The sequence below is a fragment of the Peromyscus californicus genome, unplaced genomic scaffold, assembly GCF_007827085.1.
Source record: "Peromyscus californicus insignis strain IS unplaced genomic scaffold, ASM782708v3 Scaffold_14__1_contigs__length_90479793_seg_1, whole genome shotgun sequence".
NCBI classification, from domain to species: domain Eukaryota; kingdom Metazoa; phylum Chordata; class Mammalia; order Rodentia; family Cricetidae; genus Peromyscus; species Peromyscus californicus.
This window is the reverse complement of record NW_026294435.1, coordinates 5,700,698-5,713,328: the sequence shown is the minus strand read 5'-3', so window position 1 is coordinate 5,713,328 and position 12,631 is coordinate 5,700,698. Positions and strand designations below refer to the sequence as shown.

General features: G+C 41.0%; 1 protein-coding gene across 3 annotated transcripts in view; it reads left to right on the top strand.

Moving 5' to 3' along the window:
* Positions 1–12,276, top strand: part of Serpinb5 (serpin family B member 5) — an 84,134-nt gene extending 71,858 nt beyond the window's left edge. For all 3 annotated transcript variants that reach the window (XM_052736462.1, XM_052736463.1, XM_052736461.1), the window contains 4 exons: positions 2,001–2,118; positions 4,705–4,847; positions 9,008–9,175; positions 10,547–12,276. In XM_052736462.1, coding sequence (XP_052592422.1) covers positions 2,001–2,118; positions 4,705–4,847; positions 9,008–9,175; positions 10,547–10,939 — 822 coding nt within the window. In that variant the 3' untranslated portion in view covers positions 10,940–12,276. The remainder of the gene's footprint in view (positions 1–2,000; positions 2,119–4,704; positions 4,848–9,007; positions 9,176–10,546) is intronic.
* The last annotated feature ends 355 nt before the right edge of the window (positions 12,277–12,631 follow it).

Here is a 12,631-nt window from a genome sequence, read left to right as displayed (position 1 = left end):
TCAGATCTCTGTCTTAACATATAGCCAACATTCTTGGTTCCAGAACATTCCTTTGTTTGGTAATATAGAGCTGACTCAGCTCCTGTCTCTGTGGTCACAATTTCAAGCTCTGGGTTGCCAAGCCAAATGTCCCACCATGGCGTGACAGTGTTGTGCATTCTGTATTTGTTTTTGTGAGAGATCTTTGTGAACTAAGTTAGTAGCTGCTGTTGTGACTTTACCCTTGTGACTTGAAGACAAATGCACAACTATTTTTGTTCCAGCTGTCACCTGGGAAATTAAAGGAAATTGAGATGTGAGTTTCTGCTGGGCATGGAAACGTTGAGAGCTCTCTAAGTGATGCTTAAAGATTTCTGTCATGGCAGTGACAGTGCAGACTTTTCACTGGCAGTGTCTCTGATGGTCTCGGGTATTCAAGGACAGAGTGACATGGCATTCAAGTCTGTTAGCTCGGTTGGACTTCTGTTCCACATTTAGAACTGTTTCTACCAAACTTTTCTTTCCCTTTTTCTCTCCCCCTTTCCCTTCCCTTCCTTTTTATTTCCTCTTTTCCCTGTCTCCCCTTTCCTTTCCTTTCCTCTCCTCTCCTCTCCTTTCTGTCTTTCCCCTTCCTCCTTCTCCTCCCTCCCCACCCCTTCTCTCCCCCTTCCCCTTCTCTTCTCTTTCTGTTTTCCCTCACTTCTCTTACTATGCAGCACCTGCAAAGTTACTAGTTACAGAACAAACAGCTGTGCCCCGGGAGCATCACCTGAACTTGAACCACTCAAGCGGCTCTTGAAAGCCTGAGTTCACAGCCTCCAATCTCTTGCATCGAGATCTGTGTGGGTCGGCTTTGCATTTTAAACATGAGTTAGAGTTAGACACACTTCTATGTTTTTTACAGCCCCAGGTTTCACACTTCAATGTGCAGATGAAACTACTGGAAATCTTGCTAAAATGCAATCAGTATGTCTAAGAGCTTGAGAGTTCATTCTAACAAGATCTTAGGTGATGTTTGACTCCTGATCATTGGACCATATTTTGAGTGTCAGGACTCTAAAGAATATTCATTTATTTTAGTGATGATAAGGGTTTTCTGCTCACTGTTTTCATTTCTGTTTCAGTTTTTTTTTTTAACTTTTTCAAGACAGGGTTTCTTTGTGTAGTTTTGGTGCCTGTCCTGGATCTCACTCTGTAGACCAGGCTGGCCTCGAACTCACAGAGATCTGCCTGGCTCTGCCTCCCGAGTGCTGGGATTAAAGGCATGCACCACCGCCACCCGGCCTGTTTCTATGTTTTGACACATATGTATGTCTAGTTGTTGTGTTCATTATTTGTTCTTGTTGCTGCGATAACATACCTTCTAGAAACAGCTTAACGAAGAAAGACTTGGTTAGGTTCTAAGTTTCAGAAGTCCATGGCTGCTTGTTCCTGCTCGGTTGGGCAGATAGCTCATCAGTAGGAGTGTGCAGCAGAAGAGAGCTGTTCACATCACAAAGGACAGGAAGTAGAGAGTGACAGGAAGGGGCAGTGACATGTTGTCTCCAAGGACTCTAGTGACCTTTGTCCTCCAGTCAGGTCCTATTTCCCAAAGTTCACAGAAAGTCTCAAAATAGTGCCACAAGCTGAGAACTAAGAGTTCAAACTGTAAGCGTCTGAGACATATTTTAGATTAAAACCACAACTATATACTTATATTATGTATGTAATAATATAAATAAATATTTTTGAAATAATGGGGATTTATACTATAATTATATGGTTTTAATATAGTTTTCTTTTGTTTTTGGCAGAGCTGTAACCAATTGATAATTTTAATAATTGACATGTCTTATCATTGAAATAAAACACCCAACACAAAGAAAATGCTTATTTCTACACAAGGCTTTGTATAGTGTGACCAACTTTTGAAAATGTATGCATAGTAATAGGAATCCATTTCTTAGCGCCATGTAATACTTCATGAGTTCCATTTACAGATGCTCAGAGCTTTGTGATTTTGTGAATTGGATGTTTTTCAGGAATTTATCAGTTCTACAAAAAGACCATATGCAAAAGAATTGGAAACTGTCGACTTCAAAGAGAAACTGGAAGAAACGAAAGGTCAAATTAACAGCTCTCTCAAGGAACTCACAGATGGCAAGTGCCTTTAATGTCCTTCTGTAAAGAGTAGAGGCCTCCCTGCTTAAGAATCCTTGCTCCAAGCCTAAAAATACTGAACATCTGGAAGCTTCCTCGGGTATTTTTAGTACACAAGCTAAATTCTTTGCCCATCAAGCCATGTCAACAACTTAAGTTTCTGGGCATTTCTTGTATCAACTCATTACTTGGCCAAATGTGTGCTTTGTTCTAGCATGCTTTGCCTTGCTCTCTGACAAGCTGCCACATGCCCTAGTAGGGACCCAGCTGTTCCTTTTCTGCTATGGCTTTGGCAAATCACAAAGCCAGGTTTTAAAGTCTGGAAATGGAAAGATGCTCCTTGAATCTACTTCCAACTAGAAATATTTACAGCTTTATCAAAACTGAAAAAAGACAAAAAGTAAATATAGAACAAAGCCAAACCTAGCAATCATAGTGGAAGTTTGTCCCCAGGCTCACGACCGCTCAGGCTGCTCTGTGTTTAAGTCCACTCCTGCTTCCCACAGAGCCTTCTCAGCCTCTGCCCTTACTTCACCTCCCCCATTAAAAGTCCCTGTGAGTTGTCTTTCTTGCCAAGAAAGAATTGGAACTAAGATGATTTGGATTGCAATCAATGACTAGCTCTTCTTTCCTAGAGATGTGTTTATAGTGTTTGTACAGGGGGAGCCTGTTGGGAACTAGAAAGTAATTATAAAGGACTGGCAGTCCCTGGTGGCTGTGGAGGGATGTACTGCTGGGGTGAGGAGATATACTTCTTTTGAGAATGAGCAGAGCCCATCCAGCATGGCATGCTATTTGAATACTTCCTCAAGAATGATGTCCACCTCTAACAACATGGAAAGAACGGGAACTTCAGAGCCATTTAGAACCTAGATTCCAATCCATGTACCACATGTGGACCATCAACATATTTAGATATGGAGCTTCAATGTAGTGACTCGTCAAATGTGGCATATGTTACTTAATTAAATTTATACGTCATTGTTGTGAGGCATCCAAGTACATCATATATATATATACATACATACATACATATATATATATACATATATATATGGTAGTTGTAGACACATATGCATGTGGATACACACACACACACAAACACACACACACACATATATATATAGTGTGTATATATACCTATATATATGTTACTGAAATAAAATTTCTTTGGTGACACATAGAAAGAGAAAGCTCATATAAATAGCACCAGGCTTAGCATAATTTTGAACATTATAAGCAAAAAAAAGTTTCTGCTCAAAGTTGCTGTTGTAGTTTTGTTTATAAACTTTCTCAGTTTTCTCTCAAAGAGCTTTTCATCTTGGCATCTCAATAAGTTTAAGGTTTCTGACTGGAGAGGGTGGGGCTTAGGGAGAATTCTGAATTTGGAGACAGAAGTAAGGTTTCAGCTGAAGCTCTGGCACTGTGGGCACCTGGACTTCTTAGCTCTTCAGGGCTTGATAAAACCATCACATGCCAACAGAGGTGGCCATGGTAGGGCCAGTACAGGAATAAAATGCAGGCCCATCTTAAAGATTCATTAGGTTGGCATCTTAAGGCAGTGATGGAAGAACACTGACCCTGTACATGGCTCATGAAAACGCACACTGGGCATTACATTGTAGCTGGAGTTTTCTCCAGTCCCACTCGGACTCCTGCAGTTCCACATCCCACTTATAAAATAATCACTCAGAAGCTCATATTAATTAAAATTGCTCAGCCATTAGCTCAGGCTAACTATTGACTAGCTCTCACATCTTAAATTGACCCATATCTATTAATCTATAAGTTGCCATGTGGCTTGTGGCTTACCGGTACTTTTACATCTCGCTTCCTCTGTGTCTGGCTGGCGACTCCTGACTCAGCCTACCTGTTCCCAGAATTCTCTTCTCTGGTTGTCCTGCCTATACTTCCTGCTTGACTACTGGCCAATCATTTTATTTATCAATCAATCAGAGCAACACATTCACAGCATCCCCAGCATTACATGAAAATTAGAGATTAGGTAAATGACGGCTCTTTGCAAAAACACTAGAGGAGTGTTTTTGTTAAGGGGGTTTCATGGTTGTGTTCTGTGGACTGTTGAGGATTTAAGGTCTGGGGTAATTATAGCTGTGATCACACTTGTGGATCTTCCAACTGACCTTGAGTCCATCAGCAGCCTACAAGGAGTGAACTGGGGAAAGGAGTATAGAATTGTAGGGCAAAGATGTACTTCTCTGCTGAGCACAGTAGGGCTGCCCATTAACCTCTCTCAACCTGTTTCCTCAATTGTAAATCGAAAATAGTGAGGTAATAAGTGTGAAATGATGAACATGACCAGGTGTAAGGCACATGTTTACTTAGTTTTGCTCAGGAGTACAGACTGAGTTAGAAGGGCTTACTTCCAATCCTAGATCTCTCTGAGTTGTCTGGTCAGGCAGGGCAGGAGGACAGAAAAGAGGCCCTAAATTAGACAGTCTTGGTGACCAGTCCTTCCAGGTGTGACGCTAATGAGTGATGAATGCCCGGGGAATGAGCATTCACGCAGCAGCAGGCAATTCAGATGAATGACTGTGATGTGTGGTTTTCTATGATCGTTTGCAGGCCACTTTGAGAACATTTTATCGGAGAACAGTGTAAGTGACCAGACCAAAATCCTTGTGGTTAATGCTGCCTACTTTGTTGGAAAGTGGATGAAGAAATTTCCTGAATCAGAAACAAGAGAATGTCCATTCAGAGTCAACAAGGTATGTGCAGCACAAAGTAGGAAGTATATTTCAAAATCTTGGTAGCTGAGTAGGGCACAGGGGTGCTTCTCAGCGTGGACCATGAAGACTTCCAGAAATCAAAGGAGGAAAAGGAAAGGAAGGAAGCAGAGAAACTACACTGGAGGCCTTTGGATTAACAGGAAAGTTAGACCAGTTAGGAATTGTTTTCCTGACCCAGTCACTTCACTTTTATCTCATTTTCTTACTTACCTGGAGATAAAAACCACGGTTTAACATTTATCATCCACTCCTTCCTCCTTTCCCCCTTTGGTAGACCCAGCCCAGCCCAGCACCATCCAGTCCAGCCCAGCTCATTCCCAGCCCTTCCCATCCAGCTGAGCCCCCTCCCCACCCCTCCCCAGCCCAAAGCATTTATAATATGCTTTGAGGCACTGGTTGACTATGAAGAAAAAAGCATAGCTTTTCTCATCTACATGACTAGGAGTCATTATAGAAAGAATTAGAAGCCTGTTTTTCTGGGTGGTCTCATTTATACTATTTAGGTGGATGTTTAAAAACTAATATCTGTAAGTAAAGGGCCCCTTTTTTTAATAAATTAAACCAAAGAACCAAGACTGAAAAAGTCGTGAAAGAGCCTGGGGAAACTGTATGATTTGGTCTTGTTTTTGGGATATGATTTGTGTGAATACTTGGGCCAGCAGGAAGTCTCAGCAGTAAAGGAACTTATTTCCAACCCTCATGGCTTGTGCTCAGCACCCCAGACTTGCTACATGGTAGAAAAAGAGACACGATTCTTGCCAGTTGTTCTGACTTGCACACGTGTATGTGCACCATAGTCCTTGCATATGTTCAAATACACACACACACACACACACACACACACACACACACACACACACACACACACACGAGTAAAAGTAATAAAAAGCTCAGGCCTGAAGCAATGCACACTTCAGCTGAAACACTCAAGGTATCTTGCTTTGTAGATGTTATGCAGTACTTCTTAGTGTTCAGTTTCTCCCAGTTTCTCTTGTATTGCCTGGTATCAGCCACTTGTTTTCACCAAGGAGCACCTTTAAAAATAAATTTATTTTGATCCTATTCTTTCCACTCTTCCAATCCTCTCAGAGCCTTCCCATCTCCCTCCCCACCCAAACTCATGATGTTCTCACTCTCTTTCCAAACAACCGAGAAACAACCACAGTCAAAAGAGATAATCAAAATGAAAAAAAAAATAAGACAAGAAATAACAAACAGAAGGCACACTGCTCCTGGGCATGGGGCGTGCTCCAGAGTGCGGTTCAGATACCCAGTGACACTGGAGAAAACAGATTTTCCCTTTCCCAGCAGGTATCAATTACAAATGGCTTTTTGGCTGGGGTGGCACTTTGTGTTCACTTCCCCTTCTCAGCGCAGGGCTCTCGTGGAGCTTGTGCAGGCCTTGTATACGCCGTCACAGCCTCTGTCCGTTCCTCTGCGCACCAGCCCCGTTGTGTCTGGAAGAGGCTGTTTCCTTGGAGTCGCCCACCACCTCTGGCTTTTTCTGCCTCTTCTACATAGATCTCTGAGCTTCGAGGGGAGGAGTTAGATAAAGTCATCCCATTTAGGGCTGAGTGCTCCTACTCTCTGCACATTGTCCAGTTGTGGATTTCTCTGTTCTCTGATGGTGTCTGAGTGATGCTCTTATCTATGTGTATAGCAATGGCATCAGGAGCCATTTTATCGCTAGTTCCTTTAGTAGAATAATAGTGGTAGGTTTTTCCCCTGGGCCCATGACCTATCTAGCCTCAGGTTCTTAATTCTAGAACCTAGGAGAAAATCCCTTTCAGATACTAACTTGGCCTGGGTTAGCTAGAATGGCTTCCCGGTCCTCCCATGGAGTTTATGTTCATACCCCACTCACCTCAAATGTACTTAAGACAAATTTTCCTACCTCTTCCATTAGTGAATGGACTTCATAAGGTTAGGGACCATACCTTTCTCACCTCAGAGTCTTACAACTAAGTGCTCTGCAAACTTTTGGGTGAATAATAAATCAATTATCTTTCTTTTTCTTTTTTCTCTTTTTCTTTTTCTTTTTTTTCTTTTTGGTTTTTCAAGACAGAGTTTCTCTGTGTAGCATTGTACCTTTCCTGGAACTCACCCTGTAGCCCAGGCTGGCCTCGAACTCACAGAGATCCACCTGGCTCTGCCTCCCGAGTGCTGGGATTAAAGGAGTGCACCACCACCGCCTGGCTTAATCAATCAATTTTCAAAGGCCAGCCCTAAATTTTTTTTGAGACAATCTCATGTAGCCCAGTCTAGACTCTAACTTATGACATAGCCCCAAATGACTTTGGCCTTCTGACTCTCCTGTCTCTACCTCCAGTGCTGGGATTATAGGCACGCACCACCTCACTTGGGATTCAAACCAGAGCTTTGTGCATGCCAGACAAGCATTTGACACACTGAGCTGCAGTCCTCAGCTCTAAGGTCAATGTCAGATAAAACACAACAGTCTGTGATTGCACAGTAGGGAGAATGCTGTTATTGCTCCTAATGGATTCAGCATCTCCCAGGGGGCAGATGATTCTCCTTACACTTTCTCTCCCTGAGCTTTTTGACTGCACTTAACCCACTGCTGGGGACAGAACTAGGATAACACAGCTCATTTCTTTTTAATGGTTAACACTCCTTTCTGGGAAGAGCTGGCAAAGGGTCTCAGGGTATGAGTAAAATCTCAAGCATTTGGCTCATGGTGTCTCTTGTGAATTCCCTGGGGTTACTTCATGGAATGTCCATGGGTAGAACTCGGACATGCATTTTGATCATGTTAAGATTTGTAGTTTTTATATTTGTGAAAGTGCTAAAACATGTTTCTGAAAGGAGAGGGAGAATGTGTGCTCTCCCTGTATTCTTGCAATTAAGTCATAAAGCCAGGTGACATCAGAGCCTGGAAACCTAGATTGTGAGCAGAGTTATAGGGATGATGTCATGGTAGTTCAGTATCTGCCCAACATTCAGTTAAACTTGACTCTGGCTGCATGGGGGAAACACACTCCTTTTGAATACAGGTCCTGTTATTTCTCTCCTGTGTCCTTTGAACCACATTTGCCAATCACTGAATGTTTTGAGTGATGGTGCTAAACTGTTTCTCATGTCCCTTGGTATCTCCTTTAAGGGTTAGACTACACTGATCAAGTTATAGTAAGGGCTTAATGTAATGTATATTCTGAAAAATTATGTACAGATCTATAAGTTATGCACATATTTTCCTAAATGCTTGAGACAAGAAGTGGTTTTGGGTTTAATTTTTTTTTCAGATTTTATAATATTTCCACTTATTTATGAATTATCTTGGGGGTTGAACCCAAATCTAACTAAGAAATTTGTTTATGTTTCATATACATATTAGAAACATAGTTTGAAAATAATTTTATACATTTCCTCCCCCCACCCCCACCACCGCCGTGTATGTATGTGTGTGTGTGTGTGTGTGTGTGTGTGTGTGTGTGTGTGTGTGTGTGTGTGTTGTTAGAGTGTTGAACCCAGAGCTTTGCACATGCTAGGCAAATGTTATACTCCTGAGCTATGTCTTCAGCCAATGTTTTTTTGAGACAAGGTATTTCTATGTAGCACAAACGGTTGTTGAATTTGCTCTGTGGCCCAGGCTTGCCTTCAATTCATGATTCTTCTGCCTCTGCCTACAGAGTACTGTGATTGCAGGTGCTTGCTACCATACTCATATCAATTCCTTGTATTTTGATAGCTGTTCAAAAGTCATATGAGATATGAAGTCAAATTGTCCTATTTTTCCTTTCTTGTGTATGTAAATATAGTAGATACATTTTTATCAGGTGGAGCACATAATATATACAGTTTTTATCATGTAGAGCACATGGGATAGTAAAGTACATGAATAACTTTCAAAGGAAGTCATAAGGTCTTCACAGGATGCATACAGCGTGGATTCTTGTGTGTATGTGCTTAAACCACACTGCTCCAAAACCACAAGAGAAGTTTGTATATTCCTATCACTATTGTCATTTCTATCATTATTTCTGTCTCTATCATCTAAATCTGTGTCTCTGTTTGTATATATGTATTTGTATAGATGCATATATATGCATATATGTATGTATTTATGTATTCTTTTATAAATTGTGAATTAACCCTTTCAAAACGTTTTCTTCTAACAGACAGACACCAAACCGGTACAAATGATGAATCTCGAAGCCACGTTCTGTTTGGGCAACATTGATGACATCAACTCTAAGATCATAGAACTTCCCTTCCAGAATAAGCATCTCAGTATGCTCATCGTGCTCCCCAAGGATGTGGAAGACGAGTCCACAGGCCTAGAAAAGGTCAGGAGGCAGCTGGGCACTTAGACAAGAGAACCCCACATAGTACAGAAACGAGAGGCTGGAGTCCTGTGGGGCTCAGAGGAGTTGGCCGTAGCCTTGCCTCACACTCCCCAGCCCAGTCATCTTCAAGGGTTTTGAGGTCCACTTCTTTAAAGTGAAAACAGTCAGCATTTGTTTGTCATTTACAATGGGCCAAGGTTGCCACTAAATTCTTCAACTGATTTTCTTATTTAATTTGTATAACATTCCTATGAATTAGAAACTGTTACCATGCTCTTGTTTACCAAAGAGGAAGGGAGTCACAGAGGTGAGTGGTCACTTGATGGCCATAGGATCAGTCAATGCCATGAAAACCAAGAGTTTGAGCTCAAGAGGAAAGAGTTCTTGGCCTGTACTCTGTGCTCAGGTGGGAAGTGGACAGATATTAAGCCCATTAGTTGCAAAACTAGTTAACTATGGTGATCTTTTTTTTGTTCTAGTAGTTTGTACCAAGTGAAAGTGAGAATATTGATTGAAAAGTAATTGTTGTAGACTAATAAAAGAATAAATTGTTCCTTCTCTATTAAAAATGCCTTCGCACACGCTTGTGACCTTGCCACTCCCTTGGCTTTTATCCATACCAGGCAAGTGGCACTGGGGTAGTATTGTTCCATGTTAGTAGCAGCGGACTGTCATTCTTAGTGGCACTTGTGAGAAATTCAAGGAGGAATTTAACTTCATTTGCTCTGAAGAATTTTATAACTAAGTTATTTTATGTTTCGTTGCATATCTGTCTTTTAATCCAGTTGAAATGGTTGTACTCATCACCTATAATCTTAAAGAGCAGATCAGAGCTAGTCTGAGTTCCCATCATATAAAAAGAAAACAATTAGCTTTTAACTAACTTTGGTGGTATGCCTAGATTATGAATAATGTGAACTCCTTTGTAAAGAAATGATAATAAATAGTCAGCAGATCAATACAAAAGTTCCTAATTTTATATTCATTTTACTGTGGTGTATGTAGCATCATAATCTATGTGTCTGTTTCTGAAAAAACTATTCTATAATTTAAGCAAATAAAAGAGAGTCTTTCTGTAGGATGGGGAAGAGAAGGCATCGGGTGGCTGGTGGATCCTATATGAGGAACTTGCTGGACTATTTCCAAACCAAAGTTGATTTAAATTCTTTAAAACTGGACTTAGAGCAACACTTTCTGTTTTTAATCAAGCTTTATCTATCTATCTATCTATCTATCTATCTATCTATCTATCTATCTATCCATCCATCCATCCATCCATCCATCCATCCATCATCTAGCTATCTCCCCCCCCCCTGCTTTTTTCCACTTAGAAGTAAATAAAATTAAGTTCTTTTCCGTTTTGCCCTTCAGATTGAAAAACAACTCAACCCAGAAACACTGTTGCAGTGGACCAACCCCAGCACCATGGCCAATGCCAAAATCAAACTCTCCCTCCCAAAGTTTAAGGTGGAAAAGATAATTGATCCCAAGGCTAGTCTGGAAAGCCTGGGGCTGAAAAGTCTCTTCAATGAAAATACATCTGACTTCTCAGGCATGTCAGAGACCAAGGGAGTGGCCCTATCAAGTGTGATTCACAGGGTGTGCCTAGAGATAACTGAAGATGGTGGTGAGTCCATCGAGGTGCCGGGATCCCGGATCTTACAGCACAAGGATGACTTCAATGCTGACCACCCATTTATCTACATCATTAGACACAACAAAACACGAAACATCATTTTCTTTGGCAAATTCTGTTCTCCTTAAGTGACAAGGCCCTGCAAAGTCTCAGGTAACTTGTCTGTGGTTTCAGATCTCTGTAAACTTTGTATGCAGACAACCACTTTCTATACAATAAATTGTTAATTTTGCTGAATCAGGAAGCGGCTGGTACTTGTCATACGCAGCCTTCACACTAACAGACACTTCTTTTCCAATTCTTCCTTATTTTCCTTTGTCAAATAAAATGGCACATGCTTGTAATGAAGGGGAAATCACCTTAGCAGAAAATATGTGTCCTTCATTTGTCAAAGCATCCGGAGCTATTGATAAAAATGCAGTCTCCCACACAGGAATTCCCGTAAGGATGATGTGGAAGACATTATCCTCAGAACTTCACCTTTCTTCACTGAGATAAAGAATGTTCTAGATATTTCCACTCTTTTAAAGCCTTGAGAAACTCTAGCGTATGGGGTCCATAATAGTACCCCTTCCCAATGAAATTTGTGTACATGTCACAATGCTGTGGGTCCAGAAGTCTTCATGTTAAAAACCCCAAGAAACACTTTTTTCAGTATCTTAAGATGATTTTCAGACTTTAGAAAGAAGACATGTTGTAAATAGTATATATTATGGAACTCCACAAATAGGGTCTGGAATATTACCCTGTAAGCCAAAACTTCAATATTTCTGCCGAAAACATAAATTATTCAAACAAAATAGGTACATAAATATAGTTCACAAGTGATCATTTTTTTTCTGAAAAAAAATGAGTAAGTTATCAGCACATGGAAACACCCTGCAGAACATTCTAGATCTTGGAGTGTTAGATAAAGAATTCTGGACCCATTAAGCTGAAGACTAAGACCCTAGGGGGCAACTCAGCTTTTACAAAAATTGGCTTTTGTTTTTCCTAGCTGCCCCTGCCCCTGGCCATTTGGGTGGTGTGACTGCTGACAGGGCTTGAAGTCTACAGGGATTCTCTTGATGAAAAGAGAGTTTCGTGGCTGTTGAAGGAACTTTCCTCTTTGTCTAATGTGACAGTGGGAAAAGGGAAGGGATCCCAAACCTTCAGAAAGCACAAGCAAAACTATTCAAGTACCCATTATGCTTTGGCATGTTTTTTTTTTTCAGATCTAGCTATTTGATAGCAGTTTGTAGTCTACACAAATAAATTATAAAATGGTTCTGATAAGTTAGTTATGTGGCAACCTAACCTAATGTTTCAACTCACCCCCAGAAGGAAGTATTTGCTGTGGTTTTTCTTACATGCCTCCCCTTTTCCAATTCATTGCCATTTATTCTAAATAAGGTTCTTTTTCTCCTGAAGGTTTAATGGTGGCTGTTTTTCTGTGCTGTTGACAATAAAATACTATTGGATTGTGTGCCTTGCTCTTTCTCCATTGGCTTAGTGTTATTATCTTGAAGTAGAATCAAGGCACCCATTAATTATAAGCATTTATATATGTAAGTGTCTTCTGGGAGGTGGTTAATATAGACTAAAAAGAATACAAAGGTCCGGGCGGTGGTGGCGCACGCCTCCCAGCACTCGGGAGGCAGAGCCAGGCGGATCTCTGTGAGTTCAAGTCCAGCCTGGGCTACCAAGTAAGTTCCAGGAAAGGTGCAAAGCTACACAGAGAAACCCTGTCTCAAAAAAACCAAAAAAAAAAAAAAAAAAAAAGAATACAAAGAAGTCATGCTATTCTTCTTTCTCCCTGGCCATTGGCTGCTGCACTCTGT